Source organism: Arvicanthis niloticus, chromosome 8 (genome assembly GCF_011762505.2).
Source record: "Arvicanthis niloticus isolate mArvNil1 chromosome 8, mArvNil1.pat.X, whole genome shotgun sequence".
NCBI lineage: Eukaryota > Metazoa > Chordata > Mammalia > Rodentia > Muridae > Arvicanthis > Arvicanthis niloticus.
Window position 1 is genome coordinate 1,651,556 of NC_047665.1, and position 23,233 is coordinate 1,674,788.

The following is a 23,233-nucleotide window of genomic DNA, read 5'->3' on the forward strand; positions in this document are numbered from 1 at the left end:
ACTGAAGAGAGGAAAGACTTAGGATTTAAGGGAAGAGGGAAGCTGGGAAACTGAGGCACAGCTTGGAAGGTATGGTATCTCTCCTGTCATTAAAAAAACAACCTATGATGAGTTGCCTCTGTGCTTGTGTATGTGTGTCTGCACACAAGCTTACTGGGTGTATTTTATTTGCCAAAATATTTTTAATATAGCCAGAAAATTAAGGGACATCCTTGACATCCATATCCTGGCCTTGTCGTTTCCGAGTTTAACATCCTAAGGAAATGTAGCTTATGAGTCAGTCCATGCACCACAGGAAGAGGCCATTTTCCTTTCTCCCCATCCATGCATGCATAAGTGATAACTTTTTTGTTCTGTTTAAGATGTTGGTATAATGATTGCCTTTCAAGAAACTGACCATTAAATGTGAGGTACCACCCTGAGTCTTAGGTTTTCTTTTTTTTTTTCCACGACACAAATGTCAACAGAAGCTTACTTGTGAAAGGACAAAAAAGCTTTGATAAAGACCCTGGTGTAGTTGGGCACCTACTGTCATAAAAACACATGGTGTGGCACCAGAAACATAAAAACATGAGTGGTTATTTGCAAGTATAGAAGTATTTGGTCAGTGTAGATTCTTTGTGACTATTCTGTACCAGGTACTGCCTAAAGTTCCTGAGAAAAGTTGATGGCAGTCTGTGGACCAGTTAATTGCCAGGATGTTGGGGAAATCAGTGAAGGCTTCCAGGATGGCCCCAGGCTTGGGAAGGTGGAGGTGAGGGACATTCTAGGCAGAAAGAAGAGGATGGGCGAAAGCTCAAAAAAATAATTTGTGGGTGACCTTCAGTGTTCACCTTCCAGTGATAGGGTGAATGAAGTGAAGGGTGGGCGTCTGGTAGCTTGGAAGGTCTACAGGGATGTGTGCCATGTAGAGTAGCTGGTGCCTCTGGAGGCTCTTCTTGCAAGATGCTGTCCTGGGTCTGTGGTTCTGGTAAATTTTTTTTTTTTTTTTTTTTTTTTTTTTTATAAATCTTGCACATTTGTCAGTGGCGTTTCTCTTTTGGCAGATCTGTACTGCTATCCTTAAATAATCAGTTTTTCTTTTCGTATTCCCCTCCCCCCCTCCAGCTCTCTGTCACAAGTTTGTTGTCAAGGTACTCCTGTGACAGAATCTTCATTTATCTCCCCAAGATAAAAGCTTAGTTGGCCCCTGGCCTCCTTCTCTGAAAAGGGCAACAACCTTGAAATGACTCCATATTGCCTTGGTGTTTGGTTGTTACGGGCTTTAAGGCAGTATCAGGGTGGAGGATGAAAGTTTATTAAAGAGAAATGGAAGATTCTACTTTAAAAATAAAAACTCATTTGATGGGCAGTCACACCCTCAAGTCTGTACTGTGCAGTTTCTGTGTACTTTGTTAGAACCACCATACTTCATTTGCTCAGCCTTGGCACTCCTACCATTTAGATCTGGAAAATCCTCCACTGTCAGAGGCTATGCACCCTAGAGGGTGCCCAGCAGAGCCCTTGGAGTCCACTCACAGGTGCCAGCAGCAAGGATAACAGTCCCATTAATTGCTAGATGCCCCAATTGAGAACCACTGAGTTGAATGAAGAATGACTGGGTAGAAGACCTAGGCAGGTCTAATTGGGTCTGTCAGGGCACTACTTTGTGTGTGTCTCTGCACAGTTTGATGAACAAGAGGTGGTCATTCCAAGATCAACTGCACACACAGGAGAGGAGCAAGCAAGTTGTTGTTATCCCCTTTGTACTTAGAGAGAAATAAGTGACCAGTAAAAACCATCAATTTGAAAAAAATAAAAATAAAAAGCAGGTGGCTCAGGTGTGCCCTGCACAGGGCAGTTGGTGGACTCTGTATCCATCCTTGAGCTGCCCACCATTCTTGACCCATCCTAAGACAGTTTGGCCCGTGGACTGTTTCAGATGCATCCAGCGCTGCTTGGAGCTTCCAGAAATGACAACTTCCAGATGGATAAGCTGCCTGGTCCCTGTGTTTAGGTTATGCACCACAGCTGATGCTGAGATTAATGCTGGCTAGAGAGCTAGGGGGATCGGTCTGCTTTCCGAAATACCATGTTTATATTTCCATTTGGATTTCTCCTTCAGTGCTGACCTGCCTGTGACCCCTGGGTCCCCATCCTCCAGGGGTGAGGTGGTACTTACTCGCCCTTATTTAACTTCTAGCTGGAGGGTAAAGAGGGGGTTCCAAGTTCTGTAGAGAGGCTTGTGCATATAGAGAGAGGCTTCTTGTGGCTACCTCACACACAGTGAGTGCCTGAGAGTGAGCCCCTGAAGACTGTGATGTGCTCCGGAGGTGCTTTGTCAGGGCTTTTAAATACAATAATATTTTACAGTTATTTTGAAGGAAACCAGGTTTTGTGGAAGCCATTTTACATGAAAGTCTTTTATGTTTTAGCAACACTGTTTCGACTGTGGGGGTGGGAGGGGCGGGGAGTGAGGAGATTATCTGTAAAAATCACTATATCCCCACTATTCTCTTATTGTACTGTTATTTCCAGTGACTGCTACAGGCTTCTGACAGGTTGTTTCCTCTTATCTCCTATCTCTTGTCACCCATCCTTAACCCCTTTGCTTCCACCCACTCATTCCTAAACTGCTCAGGTTCATTTCCTCCCAAGTGGGTCAAATCTGAAAAGGTCTTTTGTCTGGTCAGTTAGGAAGGAATTAGTAGATGTGTTTGTTTGCACACTGAGGTGAGACATTGGTGCAGAGCCATCATGTATGGTTATGGTGGGCTCCATGGAGCATTCTATTGGGTTCTATTGGGTTCTGATCAGCGGAAGCATTGCGTTTCCTGCTGAGGATTCCTAACATTTTTGCAGACTTCTAAGTAACTTTTTATAAGGTAACTTCAGGACCTATGGTCATGTTCTTCCTGTGTATATAAAATGGCCAGAGTATATGAAGTAAGTCTTAACCCATGTCCTTCTTGTGGCATAGGATGTTAGGGAGAATTGGGCCCTGTAGCACCTTTGAGCTGCTAAATAAGACACATGGTGACATCCCACCCAGGCTCTTCACTTCAGCCTTTCCCTAAGTGGTACACCCACCAGAGCCAATGGGAACAGGAGCTTGGATGGAGATAGGAGAGAACTGATTTTCTTATCCAAATTTTGGCTGACCTCATAGCCTTAGATGTTTCATCCTCATGAAGTCTCTGTTGACATCTCAGAGGTCAGAGGTCCTTCTGAGAGAAGGCAGTTAAGCATGGAAAGAAAGAAGCTGCTCTTGGAATATTCTCAGTGGGAACGTTTTTTGAAGCACAGATACAATTAGGATTGCCCTGGAAATAAACACAAACCTTTGTTGTTGTTGTTTGTTGCTGCTGCTGCTTGCTGTTGCTGTTGTTTTCTGCCAGTCTCTGGATTTGGATGCCTTACAGGGTTTCTCTTTCGAATCAGATTGTGGATTCTTTTATATTAGACTGATAATTCCGTTTGTGTTACATAGTATTAATGTTTTTCTATGTATCAGCATCTAAGTAGATGTAGCTGAAAACAAAGTTAAGCCTTCCTCGATAGTAAACTGTTGCCATTGAGAGACTGCCTGAGTGTTGGCAGGTGTGCAGGAGCCTATTGTCCAGAAAGTTGCATACCATCCCTTTCCCCTGGGACAGGAGGTGTTGGGATTTAATTGGAGTTTAGAGCATAATTGGCAAAACAGTTGCCTTGTGTTAGGGAAACCATTTTTTGGTTGACAGTCAGGTACCTGCTAATGAAAGACGACTTTGTTGGAGGGATTTAATATAAGGAGGCAGGACCTTACTTGTAATCCTGAAGACCAGGTGTGAATTGGCTTGAATAGTCCCAATGTGGAGGGGGGTCCCACATGGGGGACCACATCCCTGTGGGTCCCCATGTAGAAGTGAAGCCAGTGAAGAAGCGGTCCCTGTGCACATCACAGTATATGCTTTATATTCCTCTTCTTGGGATAAATGAAAAGAAGCAGCTGTAAATTTACTCAGTTTAGCTGAGATGGTTTCCAGCTCTTGATGAGACATGGACAGAAGAAAGCAAAAGAAACTGGAAATGGGCTTTCAGTCAGTGTGCTTAAGGGCTTCTGGCTACTAGCTCAGGGATCCTGCCCAAAAATGCCAGATGTATTACATAGTCAAAGATTGCAATGTAAACACTGCTCTGTGCCACGAGGCAGGGTGGTCCATCTCCTACTTAAGAAAAGCAGGAGGCCTGGAGGAGCAGGGCAGGCCCTTGGCTGTCTGACCACTGAGCACAGTGGTTCTGTCTGAGTTGGGGGCTGCACAATCAAGATTTGGAAGTCTAAAACCCAGATAAATTAATACCTTGAACAGCAACTGACAGCCACCTGTGTTCAGATGCCATCGAGAAGCAACTTGCCTCTTGTACAGGGGGTTGGAGATGTGGATCATTAGTGCAGCACTTGCTAGCATTCCCAACGCTATGAGTTCTAGTTCCAAAAGTATTTTCCCCTCAAAAAAAAAAAATTAATTAATTTTTTAAAAAAGTTGAGTGTGGGGGTTGGGAATGAATAGGAAGAAAGCTGTGCCTCCAAGAAGCATCCTTAAGTTATGAACATCATTTTTGCCATCTGCTCTTAAATTGAAAGGTGAGGGGAAGCTAGGCCAAGAGAGGCTAGCTCTCCTCCGGACCTCCTACAGTGTCAGAGAACACCTGCTGGGTTGGTTCGTCTTGGTTTAACCTCAAGATTTATCACAAGGTTGTTGTGATGTAGCAGTGGGAGGTGGCTCAAGATACCTTGTCAGAGGCATGGCTTACCAGTCTGCTGTGCTTTCTAGAGGGAAGTCAGGATACTGCAAAAGGCCAAGAGAGGAGATAACTGGGCACCTCTGGCTACTCTCCACTAAGGTGTGTTTTTACAGTGCTGCAGATGGTTAAAGATTGGAAGGTCTAGAGAGACCACAGAACTTGTATTCAGCTGTCTTCAGAAGAACCAGACTCACAGTTAAGGGGAGTGGGGGAAAAAAAAAAACCAACAGAACATGTTTTGTGAGTTAGGAGAAAATCGGATTTTGGTGATTGTTAAAATAACTGCTCTAATATTTTCCTGATTTAAGAAATCCATCCGTAGCATGCTCAGGAAGTGCTCCTTTAAGAAATGGTAATAGTAAAAACAGGAAATTTGAGATTACAGAAAATAGAGGCTTCTTGACTCCCTGTCTTTCCCTTCCCCCCTCCCCCCCACTGTCTGCCAGTCTTCCCCACCCCCACCTCTTCCTCCCACACTCCTCAGTTTCTTTTCTCCTTTAGTGGGAAACAAGAAACCTTCACAGAATAAACATCATGCATGCCTCCTTTTAAATATTGTAAGGAAGAAAATAATAAAATATTTTTCCGTTGCTGCCTACGAGGTTACTTCTTACCTGCTTCTTCTCAGTGTGTTCTTGAAACAGTATTAAGTTAAAAAGATGTCAAATATGCTTCATCATTTTTAATCTATATATGGTCCAGGGGAAAGCATGTCTAATACCTTGTTCAATTGCAACCCACACTTGTAATTTGAGAGGCTCTGGATTAGGAGTAAATATCTGTTAGTTGCTCTCTCTAGAGATTTGGGGTTTAGGATGACCCCTTTTTTTCCTTCTTTTTTTCTTCTTCTTCTTTTTTTTTTTAAATAGGCTACAGTTTCACATGGGCTCCCCAAAGAAACCTCTCTCCCTTTTTGTTCCCCATACCAATTGATTTATCATTTTGCTTGCAAGCAGATCCAGAATGTTAGGGCAAGAACACACTCACTTTTTTCTCGTAACTTTTTTGTTGCGGGCCGAAACCAGTTGACTTGAATAAATTTTTCTGAGGCCTGAATGTAGCCAGCAACGTGGAAAAATCTTGCCATTCAGGGCCGTCTGAATGTACATTTCAGCCACACAGTAAGCTGCATTGGTAAGCACTGGACTGCTAAATACAACCATTTTTCGCAGCAGCGAGTTAGACAGGTGATTAGCATAATTAGCTCGGCACAGCTATACATATGGTAATGTTGAGTGTGTAAGTGCCAGCTGCGGAGTAAAATTTATGTCAGGGGTCGGCAGGGCTGTGCGAAAGTATTGTGTCCCAGCTGCAGGTCAGGGCCGCCAAAGCTTACCTCCTTTTCTGTCCTTGGTGAATACGCCAAACAGAAGAGAAAGACAGAAATATAACAGATAGTGCTTTGATGGAACAGCTCGGTTCTGTGCGAGAGGGACTGTCCTGTAACGTTGCACACGCACAGACATGCTTGCACACACTAGCAGAAATCTCATGACTTTCTCCACAAATGATATTTACCTCAAGCAGATCTTTATGAGTGGCTATTTACTTGATAGGTGGGGGAGATAGACGTGAGGGGCTCCTGGAAGAATTTTAGGTGCTGAGCTCAGCCATAGAAGGAGTTGAAAGTTGTGGTTTTGTGGTTGTTCCCTCATTCCCTGCTCTACCTTCTTACCCACATTGTTTTGCTTCATGTTAAATGTGGGGAGAATTCCCTGCTGGTTGGAGTACTGTTTTCATATTTAGGAAAAGGGGACTGTCTTGGACATTTGAGCCTTGACCAGAGGACAAGTTTTCATTGGTGATGCTCTGCCCAAACTGTTTTGTCTGGTTAGAGGAAAAGATTGTGTGTGTGTGTGTGTGTGTGTGTGTGTGTGTGTATTTTACCCTCCTGTGGCAGTATAACATTTCTGTAATATCTGTAATCACTGTCAGACCCACTAAATTCCTCACAGATAAAAATAGAAAAACAAAAAACAAATAGGTTCCTTGTTTGAAAGGACAGCCTTGAACGGCTCACACTTTTGAAATCTGTTGGGGAATGCAGTGGGGTGTTTGTACATTCCCACACTCAAAGCATGTTTTCCTCTGTTCTTCCCTCCCCCACTTTTTTGGTTGGTGGCTGAAAGCAGTGGTAGTGTTGACAGAATATAGTTCACACACCATGGCTGACCCGGTGATGAAACTTCCTCCTGGCACCAGGGGGTCCTTATGTACTGGCCCCTAATCCAGCTAATCCTGACGGCAACAAAATCATGAAAGTGGCCCCCAGTGCTGCATGTGTCCCTGCACAGATGCACGGGGATGCACAGGGAAGGCCAGTGTGGGGATTCCCAGAGGCCAGAGAGCCTGTCTGCAAAGGTGGGAACTGTACTGCCTCTCTTGCATACCCTGCTCAAGGGAAAGTAGCTAGATATGGGCTTGCAGAGGACTGGCAGACACACATGACGTCAGCATCACTAAGAAGGGACTTGGGGTTGGTGTCATACCACAGCTATGGCCAGTCCAGCAAATATTTGGTTCTTGTTGCTTTCTGTTTTTATTTCATTGAAACAGAGTCTTGTGCAGCTGAGGGTGGCTTTGAACTTTCTACTTACAGGAGCCTCCAGGCTTATCATTGTGTATGGTAGGTAGTCACACTACTGAGTGACACTAAAGCCCCATTTTATTGTTTACTTAGATTTTTGAGACAAGTATCATACTATGTGCCCTGACTGACCTGGAACTTGTTTTGTAGACCAGGCTAGAGTTATACTCACAGAGATTTGCCTGCCTCTGCCTCCCAAGTGCATGCCAAGCAGTCCTTATTGTTTTAGAGCTAAGACTTCAAACCTTAATGTAATTACTTGTATTGGTTTCTGGTTGGACTACGTGGAGGAGTTGGACCTCCTTCCTTAGTGCTTGCTTTTCTACACAATGATCGGAATGATTCAGGTGAGGTGGTGTTCTTCCAGGCTTGGGGCACTTCAGGGGCTAGCAAGCACACAGTGAGGAAAACAGGATGTATCTGGCTGGGCCCTTTAGGAAATCAACAAAACACTGTAGTTTGGTTTGGTTGAGAAAGCATACACCCATGAAGAAGGGGCCACCAACAGATGTAGGGTTGTCTTGGGAGCTGCTGCAGGCAGCAGGCCTGGTGGCAGAGTGCTGAGCTGACCTGATTGCATCTGACAGGGCGAGTGGGTTGGTCTCAGGGAGAGCCATTCAGAGGAAGCAGCCCTGGTGAGGCTGGTAACAGATGGCACTGCAAGCTGCTGGTCTGTGGCGTGGGGGTGGGGCAGGGCATGGATGCCTGCCCAGTGCTCTGGTGGGTGCCTGCACATTCACTACCTGCCTTCAGCTCTCTAAGCTGTGGGTGGGTGGGTGGGTGAGTGAGTGAGTAGATGTCTTTTGCTTTCAGTGTGGTTTTGTGTGGTTGTCCTTTCAGGAAGGACCGGTACACTTTCATCGGTCTGATTCTATCATTTTTTTATACCCTCAAGATGAGAAGGAAATAAAAGGTCCCCAGCCTTTAAGTGGCATTGCTTCCCCCTGAGAGAGGTGGATGGAGAGTGACTAGACCTCACCCAGACTTTTCAGCTGGTTTACTACCGACATTACTACTGATTTTTTTTCCTTCTCCCAATTTAAACGTGAATCAGTGCCAATAGCTCTGCAGTTCTTCATTTTAGCAGCATCTTTTAGCCCTCTAGGTAACTAGTCACATCACTGAAAGAAGGACCTGAAGCAACTAAAGAGGGGAAGGCGAAATCTCTGTTTGAGACTGCTAGATAATTCGCAGGATTAATCGAATGTGAATGTGCCCTCCTGTGCATAGACCCCCTCTTTCCTAATTGGACTCTGAGTGGGTACTTTCAGGCTGAAAGGGTCATTTGTTTTGACTGACTGACTTTTTGGGGCTTTGTGGGGAATTAATATCTTGTACAGATGACTGCCTGTTCCCAGGGCTCTGTACTGAGGCCGTTCATTCATTCATTCTTGCAACGAACTCTGAGTGTGTGCCATGCTCCTGTCATTCAGTCGTGAGGATAAGTAGATAGGAGATGAGTCTCCCTCAGAGCCTTGGAATTCATGGAGGGAAACACAACACCTTGATTTGGACCTTCAGACCATCTTTCTGTAGCTCACAAGAAGCTTTTGCCGAAAGCTTTCATTGTGAATGCTTAGGCTGTGTGAAAGGGAGTGGCTGTTCAGCAGGGGACATCATGGGGAAGCATCTCATGTCCACGGTAGGCTGGAAGAACACCCATCCAGAATATGACTTCATTGAATGCTCCACCCCATGCTTCCCTTTGGAAAACCATGCTGGGTGGTTTGAGGAGCCTGACTGAGAAATTTCTTTGCAGAAGCAATGCTTGTGTCACCTCTTTTCAAAGTGCCAATTGTCAGCTTTAAATTTGTGGGGAGATGAGATGTAGAATTTAAAGGAAAGAAAGCTCAAGACCTTCAGGGGACCAGAAGGAAAATGGAGCCATGATCCATGGGGTCCCATTAAAAGGTGCAGCCTCTTTACTGACATGACAATGAAACTCTGACTGTAACATAGCTGCTTTTTAAGTAAGATGGAAGCTGTTCATGTACAGCTGAAACCGTGAGTTCAGCATACTCTGGGATATGGAATTTGATGCTTCCTGCCACCTCTGAGGTACCCACACTCCCTGTGTGAGAAGGCTGGCAGGGTAGTTGGATCAGACCAGTACTGCCTCTTACGCCCTCATTACGGCCTTCCCAAATCTCCCTCCTCCAAGGTCAGTGCTGGAAACAGGTCTGCTGCTTCGGTGCTCAAGTGCCTGTGTGATACAACTGGACCCGTGTTGATGGAGGAACAGCCGCAGAGTTCCACTGATTCCACTCAGTTTGACTGAACTCTGCAGGTTGCTACCTCTTGCATCAGAACAATGGCCCCAGCTCTACAAAGTCACTGTATACCGATTTTCTTTGCCCTTCACCACCTTATGTTCCCTCAGGACACTTGGTTTTCTTATCATTGCCTGTTCATGTCACTGGCCCTTTAGCCCTTTTAGAGCGGAACAGTAGAAAGGAATGGCTGGTCCTGTCGGCCAAACATTTCTACTGCATAACACTTACCACATGCCATATACCATTTGCACCCAGAGATAGATGGCTGCCTGGCTAAGTTGAGTTGTTTAAACAACTGTGGTTAACATGAAGTGAACAGCAGCTAACTGCCCTGAAGTTAACCAGTCATTTGGCAAAAACACTCAGTTAATACAAAGTGAAATGCTAGGGCTAAAACATAGCTACCTTAAAGGCAAGGGTGTCATAGGTTCTTGCAAGCGTTGTTCCGTTTTATCACTAGTGGTTGTGGTCTTGCATGGCTGGTACTGATTGTCGCAACCAACAATAAGGTTCATAACTGAGAGAGGGTCTATCAGTTAAGAGATCAGACTAAACCCAATGCCCAGCACTCAAATAGGGTACAGAGGAGCTGAACTCAGTACCCTGCACCCACATAGGGTACCTCACAGCCACCTGTAACTCCGGCTCCAGGGCAGTCTTTTCCGACCTCTGAGTACCCACACTCATGTGCATAGTTCACACACACTGATACACGTGATTAGGAATAATAAATCTTTTTAAAAGACACTTGCAAATATTTGTCTCTAGAGCAAAAGGAACAAAAACAGGAACCCTTAAAGAGAACATGAATGTCAAGTTGCTTAAAATGCAGTGATTTTAACATATACCATAGGGTGGAAATAGAGTCCTGTTTTCTATTTTGGCAATCTCCTTTCTGAAGCCCCCTATGATGAAAATTTAGTTTGAACGGGTACAGTGATATCCTCAGCAGTGTGATTGATATACACCGTGCACTGGGTTTCTTATTTTTGTGAGCATTCATACTGGGTGCTGTAAATGGTGACAGACTTCTCCACTACAGCCCCTGGGGTCGGAGGTAGAACTTGGTCAGACAGTCTTGATTTACATGGATAGCTCCTTGCTGTAAAAGCAGTTAAGTGCTGGGGAAGGAGGGACTCCATTGCTTGATTTTTATTTTATCTTTTGAATTGTTGTTGTTTCATTATACCACTTGGTTTGAAGTCACCTGGGTTTTAACTTTAAAAGCAAACATAAGCACGGTGTGCTGAACAGGACCCAGTCACAAAACGGCAAGGCAGCTGGAAGGAAGTTCCAGGTTTGGGGCTTGAGGTGTAGTAACATCACCAAGAAAAATGAAAAGAAGTTGAGCAGATGCGGGGTGGTGTCCCTCCTGTGTGGCCTTGTAGTTCTTCAGAAGTGACCTGAACCAAACATTAACTATTTAGCTTCCAGGTGCTTCTACACCCGCAGATGTCAAATTCAATGGGCTTCTTGGCTAGAAGTCTGTATTCTGACTCTGGCCACAGTGAACAAGAGGCTGTCTGGGTAGTTGAGAGGGGTGCATCCTCTGTTCCAGACTGTTTCCCAGAGTTTCCCTGGTGCTGAGGCTGGAACTCCGGACTTTGTGATTGCCAGGCCAGGACTGAGCCACACCCCCAGCCCTGCTTTTCCATAACTTGACATTGGTGAAACCCTCAGCCATTTCCTTTAGCGTCCGTCAAAGCTGTCTGCACACTTGGAAAACTTTTTATGAACCCTTTGCTGCCCCCCGCCCCCCACAGCCGAACAATACTTTAGCCTCACCTCAGAGCTCCATGGTGGCCTTGGCGGCTCTGTGGACCTACACATAGGGTCCTGCCAGCTCAAGATCCTGCACTAGTTTTTCTAATGAGGGCATTGTTTGCTCTTTAGCCTGCCCCCTTGTTTATAAAATACGCCAAGAGAACCAAGCACCCCACTGTTCTCAGTACTTACTTACTTTCCCAAACCAAATGTTTATGTCCTTGAATACTAAACTTGAAGAAAAAGGATTCCTCCTCGTGGGAAAGTGACAATCACTGAGTTCTTTCCAAGCAGGCCTGAGGCCTGCTTCTCAGAAACACTGAGCTTATCAGTGACTTTGGGAACTATTCAGACCATGGAAGTACATGTCCGTTGTCTTCCCAGGAATCCTCTCAGCACAGGGGTAGTATTCTGAGTGTGGTTTGCTCCCAAAACTTAGTGTACATAAGTACACAGAAAGGACAGCCAGAGTAAAAATAGTTTCAAAACAGGGTCAACAGGACCTGGTTACCAGCATGCCTAACTTTAGCCAACTTGTAGGAGATTCAGGTTGGTCTCCGTAGGTAGGGAGCCTCCTTGGCCTCGGCAGGTCCAACATCACTAGGAGCTTGCAGACACAGGTTGGATCCCAAGTGACTCAGAATCCGACACCTGTGTTTTGTGAATGCTGACCACATGATTCTGATGGAACCAGCTTCCAGGTGCTAACTGCAACAGCCATGGAGTTCCCCTGGCCCTTCTGACTTGAATCATGGTCTTTATCTGCCCATGGGTTGTGTTCTGAACACAATGACCATCTTCCTGTGGCTTTTTACACAGAGGAGTAACTTTCCCGTCTTACCTTTGCCAGACTATTAAAGAGAAGAGCGAAAATTGAAGCCATCATGAGAGGTGCTGCAGCCCACATTGTTTATGCGAGCAAAAGAGAATAACAGTATTTTGATCTGGTCTGCAGGGAAAAGGTGTATGGAGTTTTCACACTCTCTTCCCCCTTAGACACATGGTGTCAGCCAGGCTGTATACAGTAGATTTGGGTATGTGGCAGGCTAGACAGCTTCTGAGCTTACAAATTATCTTTCCGCTTACCATTTGCAAAGCCAGAAGTGCTGCTAACTCAAGCTTCATTGCTAGTTTGTTCCAAGGGAGACAACACAGGTTTGAGGTGAGTTCTGTTCTGATTGATACCTATCCGTGTTTGTCAGTTGGTGGACGAGTGAGTCGAGAATTAAATTATACCCGCCAGAAGATAGGAGAAGAGGCTATGTTTAATCCTCAACTCATGATACAGACTCCAAAAGAAGAAGGCGCTAATGTCCTGACCACAGAGGCTCTCCTGCAACACCTGGACTCAGCACTCCAGGCCAGCCGTGTGCACGTCTACATGTATAACAGGTAAGGCCCTGTGTCACCTGCACAGACAGGTACAGCAGGTAGGTAAGGCCCCCTGTCACCTGCACAAGTATGGCAAGTAGGTCCCTTGTTTCCATAAATAATGTTGTCTTCGGATTATTAAATTATTTCCAGCAGTTTTCTATTAAACTTTAGAACCCAAAGTCTTATAGATGATACACAGTGCTACCACCGAACACTTCCCCATCTTGATTTGTTTTTAAGAGTTCGATAGCAAAACACTACACATTGAATGTTCCTTATCCAAGGTGCTTGGGACCCAGAAGTATCCCAAACATTTAAATTTTTATTTTGGAGTATCTCCATGTAGGTAATCATACATTGGGAGCAAGATTCAAGGCTGAAGACAAGATTGACTTATGTCTCAATATGCTTTAATTAATATTTTAATGTTTACTTTTTGTGCATAAAATGGAATTGCATGATATAGAATGTCTTAATTTTGTGGCACCACATTGGTGTCAAAAAGTTTCAGATTATTCCACTTTTCAGATTGGAGGTGTGCTCATTTTTTCTAAATGTGTATGAATATTTGCCTGCATGTGTGTCTGTGTACCGTGTGTGGGCAGTCTGGAACTGGAGTTAGAGAGTGTAGACTGCCATGTGGGTTGAGAGCCAAACCCAGGTCACCTGCAAGAATGACAATTCTTCTTAAACTCTGAGCCTTCCCTCCAGCCCCTTTAGTGTATTTCAAATGAGTATCTTGGTGCGGTCCACAAGTGAATATAATTTTCTTGTCAGGCTTCTTACCTGAGCTATATCTCATTTGCTTAAGATACTTTTTTTCCTAAATTGAATGTACTGTTAACATGGTAAATTATCTCTTGCTGAACATTTCTTTTGAGCAGTTACGTTTTGTATAGCCTCAGTCAACAATGGGTAGGGCAGAGAGGAGAATGAGAGGGGCAATGAAGAGAAGAATTCAGTTATCTGACAGGTCACAAAGTAAGTGGAGGGGTGAGCTTTGAGCCTCTTCAGGATGTCTGAGTACGTTAGATTCATAATAAGAGAGTTTTAAAACAAAATTAACATTTTTTGTTTTTCTTAATATATCTATACTGTCTGTTGCTTTAAAATAGGAGCCACACATATGCCTGGCCCATTGTTGAGCAGGGGCAAGGTCAGATGTTTGTAGAAAAGAGCTTTGGGAAATATGAGACATATTCAGGAGCTGGTCTCGTTTTATCAGTAGTGTGTGGTGTAGAGTAACTGTCTGGTCTAGATGGGAGAGTTTGCAGTCAGAGGCCCTGTGAAGAACTTGGCTCACCCAAGGTTATGCCACACATGTATGCTAAGATCTACCTATTCTGAAGCACTTGTCACCCACATGCTTTAGGACAAGATTTAAGGTTCTGTACTGTGAAGTAAGCTAAGGTGGACACGGAAAGTTACGTATAGGAACAAAACCTTGTGTAGTGAGCGCTTGCATATTTTAGGTGAAAAAAAAATGAAAATGAGAACAAATGGAGCTTTGGTCCAAGGTCAAAGATCCAGAAAATGGGTTTTAAATGCCATTTTCTGGATCCATGCCCAATAAATGATCAAGGGTATCCTCAAACAAATGGAAAGATCAGCTGATCAGATGGTACTGAAGACCTGCTTATGTTGGGTATTTGTGTGTGTGTGTGTGTGTGTGCGCGCGCACGCACGCGCGTCTGTTTGCACCCATACATGACACACATACACCTACCTGATCCATGGGTTGGTAAGTGTGTGGGGGAGAGATGGGTGGATGAATAATTGGGTGATGTTACCCTTGATACCAGGGAGAGAAGTACAGTCGGCACAAGTAGAAACATACAAAGCCAGCCATGAACAGGGCCCATCCTTCATACACCAAGGACCTGCTAAGACTGGAGTCAGGACTCTACAAAAGGGTTGTTTTCACCAGCATTAGGCAAACAAAGTTTCTTATTAGCAGGGAGGTAGAATTTTGAAAGGTCACTGAGGGAAAGATGGAAAAATCCTAGAAAGAAACATAGAGAAGAAGATGCAAGGTATAAAAAGTGCCCTTGGGAGAAGACAGGCCTCCCTGAGGAGACCAATAAAATAAACTGGGGAGGGGGGTAATTTTTATTTACTCTTTCTAAATATCCTTTTATTTTTGAATAAAGTTTTTTTCCCTAAACATTGAAATAAGCCACAGGTTTACAGAACACTCTCCAAGAGATACTAAAACCAAACTAATTCACTGTTCATGTATTTAATGTCCTGTCTACCAGACAGGGATTCCTGTCTACCTGGTGGAGATTGTTTATAACAGTAAGAGCAGGAAAGTTTGTTTCAAACGTGACCAAAAATAACATCTACTAGTAAAAAAAGAAAAATAAAAGCCAGTAATACTCTCCCACCTGAGCATATCCCAACACATGCCCCACTAGCTCAAGCTCCACTTATTTTGAATTTGTGATAATTCCACTGGATTGCTGCAGGTTGTTTAATGTGTGTGGAAAAGCAGATTAATGGTGTAAACAAGATTATTGGTAGAATACTTAAGGAAACAAGACTTCAAGTACTTCCGTAGCATTCATTTACATAAACACCCCACATGTTAATTACGATCCAGTGTTATCTATTCATTAAAGCGGGCTTGCCGGCTTTCTGCTTGGCAAAAGCTCTGCTGGTTTTGACAGATGCTTCAACGTGATCGAAATTACAGCCTTTTGATAAGTCCTGTTGTTCCTGTTTTAAGCTCATTTTGTTGCAGTAAGAAGTGTTTTGTTTTACTTTTTTAATTTCTCTCCACTTTCCATCCCAATAGGCAATGGAAGCTGGAACATTTGTGCTACAAATCAGGGGAACTTATCACAGAGACAGGTTACATGGATCAGGTAAGTTCTTTTCTTGTTTGCAAAGAGGGGAACATTCAAAATTTCTGGAAACCACCTGAGCTGCTGCGAGCTGCGTGTGTCAGCCTAAAGCATTCCTGTTGGTTTTTGCTTTCACAGATAATAGAATACCTTTATCCTTGCTTGATCATTACACCTTTGGATTGCTTCTGGGAAGGGGCAAAGCTACAGTCTGGGACAGCGTACCTCCTGTAAGTGCACCCTCAGTGTCCGGCTGCTGGGCTCTGTGACAGTTTCCGGTGTGGCTTATCATTGTTTATTCTGTTTCAGTTTTGGACAAGAAATAAAAACGTTGAAATTCCGTGCGCATTTTTTTGAGTGAATGGTGGTGGGGGGAGGGGATTTCAGCAGAATGTTTTTTTTTTTCCTCTTTTCAGAAACAGTTCTGTAGGCATCATTAGATTTCATTCACTTTTACCAACCTATTTATATGCAAATAAAATGCAAATCATTGCACAGTCTGTACAATTTTTTAAAAACTCTTTATAAAATGCTTGTAGTTATGCAGACCAGCAGTCAGACATTTAAGAAGAGAATTTATTACTGGGTGCTTGTCACAATGAAATACTTCAGCTAAGGTTCAAGATCCTCCTGCAGAGAAAAATGCTAACCCTACTTTGGATCATGGTAATGATATTTAAGAGGGGAAATGTGCTGTCAATAAAGGCCGAGATAAGGGCTGCTTCATAGCTCAGCAGTTGGGAATTACATACACCACACCATTTAAGGAACGACGGTTACTCAGTGTAGACTTTCTTCAGCTAATTATGCAAGAGTTAGTGCTTAGGTTATTGTTTCCGTCCTGGCCCGCACATATCTGCAAAAGCAATTTGCAGTGGCCATCCCCTGACCTTCAGTGTACAGTTTTAGATGGGAAATAAGGGGTTTTGTGTTTTCTGGTTGGGAGACTCTGAATAATGACTTCAGCCTGGTTAAGCAGCTACAGTACGGTTTGAACCACATAACAGGCAGCCAAAAGCCTTTCTGGTCTGTCAACAGCACAATTTCCAAAGTGAGGGGGGTGGGGGGAGTGTCTGTGATGGTGGTGATGGCAGAGTCCATGGGGGGGCTTGCCCACCCCACTGCCAGCTTGTTAGAGGGGCTAGTAAGAATGACTGTTAAAGGTAACAGATCAGATACTTGGATTGGTCACATTTAAAAAGCAGTTTTTAAACTGGCAGGTGCTAATGTAACATTGTAATTCATTCTTTTGAGTTTTTAGTTTTGGATCTTGCTGTTCTGCTTAGAATAACCCATCCCCCACCCCACCCCCAGCCAATTTTTAAAAAGATATTAAATAACGATATTAGGGGATTAAGATTGTCTGTTGTTTCCGTTAACTTGTGCTCCGCTGGCCATCTTCAGCCATGGATTCTTTTCCTGACTTAAGTTTGCCAATGGCTTTACTGGGAAAGGACTTCCTACATTTTCTCTTTTATACTCAAGTCCCAGAGTTTTGCTTTAATAAGCCTCCATTGCACAAATGCAGCCATGTCCCCTCCTGACTGTCTGAGCCACGTTTTTCACGGCCTCACCTCTAATTTCTTTCACAGAGGTAAGCCTCCTTTACGGTGGACAAACTTTGACCCCTTGGAATTCCTAGAAGAGTTAAAGAAAATAAACTACCAAGTGGACAGCTGGGAGGAAATGCTGAATAAAGCCGAAGTTGGCCATGGGTACATGGACCGGCCTTGCCTCAACCCAGCCGACCCAGATTGCCCTGCCACAGCCCCCAACAAAAATTCAACCAAAGTGAGTTTCCAGAGAGTGCAGGAGGTGGGGCGGGGGGGGGGGGGGGGGGGGGGGGGCTTTTCTGTTTTCACTTACAGTTCTCTATGATTTTCATCTTGAAGATTTCATTTGGTCGTGACTTTTGTTCCTTTTTAATTTGGTGTGTGGAACTAAGGTTGTTCACAGAGCTAAGTTTTTGCTGTGAGATTTAGCATAACCCTCATTAGCCTTGTTATTAATGTTTTCTCTGAAACAAACAAGCCCTTAACGCACTGGATCTTAACGAGGCATGTGACCTGCCTACTAATTCCCGTAATTATGTGACCGTCTTTTCATTACAGCCTCTTGATGTGGCCCTTGTTTTGAATGGTGGATGTCAAGGTTTATCCAGGAAGTATATGCATTGGCAGGAGGAGTTGATTGTGGGTGGTACCGTCAAGAACGCCACTGGAAAACTTGTCAGGTAATCCAGCACAGTATCCTATACTATCCTTGCACCCCTTTTCTTGTACACAGGCCTTTGGTCTCATGTAAATCTTAGCTAGCTGTCCTGTTAACTGAGCCTCGGAGAACATTAGCACACCAGCTTGCAAAAGAGATCTCCTGGGCAAGTTTTTCTAGAATGGATTTGTACTTTTCATCACAGTTGTAGCTGTTGATTTCAAGGTTTTGGAAGGTCTGCCCTTACGTAGACTAATGGGATAAGAAAATCCAGTATTAGTATGTGAGTTGAGGGGTAGGAGCTGGATTATGTCAAAGTTAAAAGTCAAAGACCAGGAACTGCAGGCAAGGCAAGAAAGAGCCTCTGTGCAGCCAGGACTCCAGTCAGTCAAATGTCAGGTGTTTCGTCTGAGGTTTCTCCCTTGGGACACTGTCTCTGGGATTTCTGCACAGAGAGTGTGTGGCTGAACCCAGTGTATCTGGTCAAGCTATCTACTCCCCTCTCCTTCCTGTTTCATGGAATAGGAACTGAGAAAGGAAATTGCTCATTAATTTAATTTTGGGGTCTATCTGTAAAAGGTTTGTAAGGTTACACCTTTAATATGGTACATCAATCTATTAAATACAATAACCATCCTGGTCTTGTTTGAATGGAAACATGTGCGCATGTAGGGAAGAAGTCTAAGGGAGAGTTGAGGATACTTGCTTGGGACCTCAAGTTGCACACACTGCTTTCCAGCAGTGCTGACCGGCCTTCTATCCATTCACCTTGACACAGCGCTCACGCCCTGCAAACCATGTTCCAGTTAATGACTCCCAAGCAAATGTACGAACACTTCAGGGGCTACGACTATGTCTCTCACATCAACTGGAATGAGGACAGGGCAGCTGCCATCTTAGAGGCCTGGCAGAGGACTTACGTGGAGGTGAGCCCCTGCCTAGAAACCCGGACAACTTGTAACTCAGTCTGGTCTTCCTTTCCTATTGAAACATTGTTTCCCATTAGGTTTAGTGGATTTTGTTTGTTATTTAGTCTTAATTGTACTGCCCAGGCAGTCTCAAACCTGCTGTCCTCCTGTCTCAGCCTCCTAAATGGCTGGGATTACAGCACTGAACCCAGCCCCCATCAGGTTAATTTTCAATATAGATTTTAATTCTGAGCACTGCATGAGATACAAGCTTGATTTTCTTTATCCAGCTATTGAAAGTCTTGGGAGTAGTGTCTGAAGAGACACTCATTCTTAGCTGGGGTTCCCTGAAACATACCTAGTAACTATTGTGGACCTCAGAGCCCAGGCAAAACAGTGCAAAGGGGGAGGGGGGAAAACCTACACTGGGCGAACAAGAAAAGGTGTCTGGAAAACATTAGCAAAACAGAATCTATTCACAGCTGCAGGCCCCCTTGGTCAGGTCATGTGACAGAAGGCTGGCCTTTGTTTCCCAAGCAGTGACCTCTGTGGAGCTGCCTGTGACCTTTTGAAAGTGGCCAGCAAATGAAGTAGGGGGAGGTGGAAATTATAAGAATGAGTTGTTTTGGATTAAGGGAACAGTCATCTGGCTGTGGAGTAGAAAGTACCTGAGAGTTACAAAGTAAAACACTCTGGGTGACCACAGTCCCTGATTATAGCACCCTCACTGTCAGAGGTAGGTTTCTCTTCCCTTGAGCTCTGTCCACTTGAGTTACCTGGGACCTTGTGTTGATGTATCAGCAAACTGTGTGGGGCACGTGGTTCTGTTGCCTGAGTCTGTGCTCTTGATGCTTTGACTCCTTCTGGGAATTTAGCTTTGTCTTGTGACCACAGGTGGTTCATCAAAGTGTCGCCCCAAACTCCACTCAAAAGGTGCTTTCCTTCACTACCACGACCCTGGACGACATCCTAAAATCCTTCTCTGATGTCAGTGTCATCCGAGTGGCCAGTGGCTACCTACTGATGGTAATTCTGGGCTCCCATGGGTTTGTTTGTAATTTTACTTTGACGGTACCTGGTTTTTAACTGCCCCCCCCCCCCCATTATAAAAGTATGCCCAAGACAGAGATGGCTCAGCCTTGGAAGGATTTTAGAAGTGGTCCTCACTCTGTTGTGTGGTGCCCATAGTGTAAATTTTTGTTGTTGGAGTCGATAGGTTCTGCCTTTGGATGTGGGAGATGGGTGGGGGAAACGTTAGAATCATTACACATTCTAATGTTTGGCTCTTGTTTTGTGTCTTCCCCTTCCTTCTCTCTCTGATTCCCTTTTGTCCCCCTCCCCCAATCATTCTGCTTGCAGCTTGCCTATGCCTGTTTAACCATGTTGCGCTGGGACTGCTCCAAGTCCCAGGGTGCCGTGGGGCTGGCTGGCGTCCTGTTGGTTGCACTGTCAGTGGCTGCAGGATTGGGCCTCTGCTCCTTGATTGGCATTTCCTTTAATGCTGCGACAACTCAGGTACTTCAGGGGCCATTCGTTGCTGTCCTCTGGCCAACACCTTTCCTGGCCTGCCAGCCCCTTCATGTCCATCTTACCTAAAGACTCTGTAAAACCTTTTCTGTGAGGGAAAGGGGAAGACTGGCTCTCAGTAGACCCATCTGGTCTATGAGCTAACCTGGTGAGGTAGTGAAGTGGGTTAGTGGGTAAAGGCACTTGCCATGTAAACCTGGTGATCCAAGTTCAATCTTTAGAGCCCACGTAAAGGTAGAAAGAGAGAAAGGACTCTACAAAATTGACCTCTGACCTTCGTATAGTCATATGGCAGCATATACTCATACATTAATAATTCGTTTTTTATTCTGGGGATGTTCTTGGTAGATAGAGACATTCACTTAGAATAGTTCATATTATTTATTCAAACCCAAACTCCAGTAGGCATTAGAATCCTTGTAAATGAAGGTGACGAGGCCCAGTCTGCAAGAGGCGCAATCTTAAATTCTTAGCATTTCTTGCTGATGCTGGTCCAGAGGTCACTAGGAACTAGAGCTAGAACTTTAGGTATGTTAGCTAGCCTTTTCACTTGTAATTCTAAAACAAGTTCTTGTACCTGGACCTCAGAAATAGAAGCTTGTAAGAACATCTCTGAGTCATAGCTGAAAGATTTTTGTGGATGCAGACTATTGAATAAGTAGGTTATCCACCAAATTGGCATAAGCTCCTCCTTGGCACCTGCAGGGCACTGGCCTCAATGTTCCCTGTGAGCTCTTACCTGGCTAACACTGCCATTGTTTCTGTAGGTTTTGCCGTTTCTTGCTCTTGGTGTTGGTGTGGATGATGTCTTCCTCCTGGCCCATGCATTCAGTGAAACAGGACAGAATAAGAGGATTCCATTTGAGGTAACAGCAGGGAAAAGCATGATGTTTAGGGGACATTCAAAGCCCACTCATTCCCTTAGTATTTGTCCTATAGTTTTTCCCACCATCTGGACGATCCTAAGTCAAATGACATGTCACTATGAGAGACGCTGAGAGCCCCATTTTAGGGTGCCCATGGGAATGCGGGTGCCTTGGCAGAGTACCTCATGCTTCTGTGCCACCCCTTCCCAAAGCCCCATTTACTTCTGTGGTTTTCTTTGTCTGTGAATTTGTATTAAGTCATCAATATCTTGAGCTTTCTGATTGGGGTAGTGGTCACCATGAGGAGCACATGACCATGAGGGAGGAACACATAGCCTAGTGTTAGGGTCAAGGTGGTTGGGACTTTTCTCTGTGCCTTAGATGTGGTGCAGCCAGTATTAAAAACTGCCACAGTGTGCTTTAACAGACCACAGCCCTCAGCACTGTGATTTGTCATCCCCAGGACAGGACTGGGGAGTGCCTCAAGCGTACGGGAGCCAGTGTGGCCCTCACCTCCATCAGCAATGTCACCGCCTTCTTCATGGCTGCATTAATCCCTATTCCTGCGCTTCGAGCATTCTCCCTCCAGGTGAGTTTACCGTGGGCAGATCCCTGTGGCTTGGCTGTTCAGCATCCTTGCTCTGCTTTACTTGAGTTCAGCACTTAGGTTACAAATCAAGTGCATGGCAGCAGTGTTTGGGTCTCAGTGCTGCTAGGCGGGTACTCCAAGGCATGACCTTGGCACTCCTTCCAAAACAGGTCCTAAGGCTCTTTGCCTTCTTAGACCTTATTATCCAGAAGCTATTAATTTGTGGAATTGTACTGTGCAGTTTAGGTCAGGGGGCCCAAGGATACTCCTTAAAAGGCCTCCTTGGTTGGTCTCTACTTCTAGACTATTCCCTTTCCAGTCATCTCCTATCTCCCTTCCCTAAACAGCTCCAGCCCCACCTCCAGGCCTTAGAAAACCCTGGTGTATATAGATAGGGATGTCTGAACCCTGAGCCAAGCATTTACTGTCACTCACACTGTATGATAGTGTGTTGGCCACTTGGCTATATCCTGCAGGAGCATCTCTTGAGGGTCCATGTCTGCCACTGCCTTTTCCTTTGTTGGCGTTTGCATTCTCTCCTGTATCTTTGGTTTCTTACTCACTTCTTAGACTGCTTACCCAAGCTTAGAGTGCCAGCCACTCACTATACAAAGGCTGTGTTGCTGGTCTCGTTACTCTGCCATGCAGGTCCTCTCATACCCAGCCATTCAGCCTGAAGAGTCTGTTCCCAGGTATGAGAAGAACAGCTATAGGCATGCCTAGTAGTTGTGGTAGTTCATAGCAAGCCAGGAGTGGTCACTATAGCAAAGGAAGCAGGCTCTCACTTAGTTGATGACACACAGTAGAAGGTAATTGAGTTAATATCAAGTTTTAAAGCTACAGCTGAAGGGAGCATTTGTCTCTCTGTCTCTCTCTCTCTCTTTTTTTTTTTTTTTTAAGAGTAGGATCTACAACTCACAAGGCAGCCAGCTGCTTGAAGAAATCACTTTGTTGATGTATCTGTGTAAACTATTAAGTTTGTACTCCTCCGTGCTATCTGCTCAGGAACTAAGAACTATAACCAGGAAGAGACAAATGATGTTGTGTCTATTTATACTCTCAAATATTCTTTTATCGCTTACATAGAAACAATCTCTTAGCTATTTGAGCTTTTTGTCTCCCTGCTTGCTGCAAGCAAGGTACAAGCCCTCCTTAACACTTAGGGTAACTTATGAGACTATGAGAAGAGTCTCTGTCAGTCACAAGTGCCAACTCCTGGGGCGGGGGGGTGGAGTGGAGTATCAGAAAGAGGCTTCCTATAAAGGTTTATGAAAACAGATAATGGTGGGTTAATGAATGAGGTCAAATCTGCTTCTGGACAGAGACCCAAGGAAATGAAAATAGCCCAGTGTTCTGTAATAGGAAAAATAAGGTAAAGATATCCGTGGCCTTGGTGGTACCGTTGGCGTTTTGGGAGGCTGTTTTGCACAGGCGTGCGTCTGCTGCATGCTCCTCTTGTGTTGGCTCTTGTTCATGTGCAGCTGACTCTGGAATGGCGATGGACCTAGAGTCCTTTAAACATGG

The 23,233-nt window shown here is 44.6% G+C and overlaps 1 protein-coding gene across 2 annotated transcripts in view; it reads left to right on the forward strand.

The window, feature by feature from the left end:
- Ptch1 (patched 1) overlaps positions 1 to 23,233 on the forward strand; it is a 57,819-nt gene that overhangs the window by 5,001 nt on the left and 29,585 nt on the right. For both annotated transcript variants that reach the window (XM_034509909.2, XM_076938855.1), the window contains exons 3-12: positions 12,591 to 12,780; positions 15,560 to 15,629; positions 15,747 to 15,838; positions 17,201 to 17,399; positions 17,720 to 17,841; positions 18,598 to 18,745; positions 19,622 to 19,753; positions 20,087 to 20,242; positions 21,022 to 21,120; positions 21,584 to 21,709. In XM_034509909.2, coding sequence (XP_034365800.1) covers positions 12,591 to 12,780; positions 15,560 to 15,629; positions 15,747 to 15,838; positions 17,201 to 17,399; positions 17,720 to 17,841; positions 18,598 to 18,745; positions 19,622 to 19,753; positions 20,087 to 20,242; positions 21,022 to 21,120; positions 21,584 to 21,709 — 1,334 coding nt within the window. The remainder of the gene's footprint in view (positions 1 to 12,590; positions 12,781 to 15,559; positions 15,630 to 15,746; positions 15,839 to 17,200; positions 17,400 to 17,719; positions 17,842 to 18,597; positions 18,746 to 19,621; positions 19,754 to 20,086; positions 20,243 to 21,021; positions 21,121 to 21,583; positions 21,710 to 23,233) is intronic.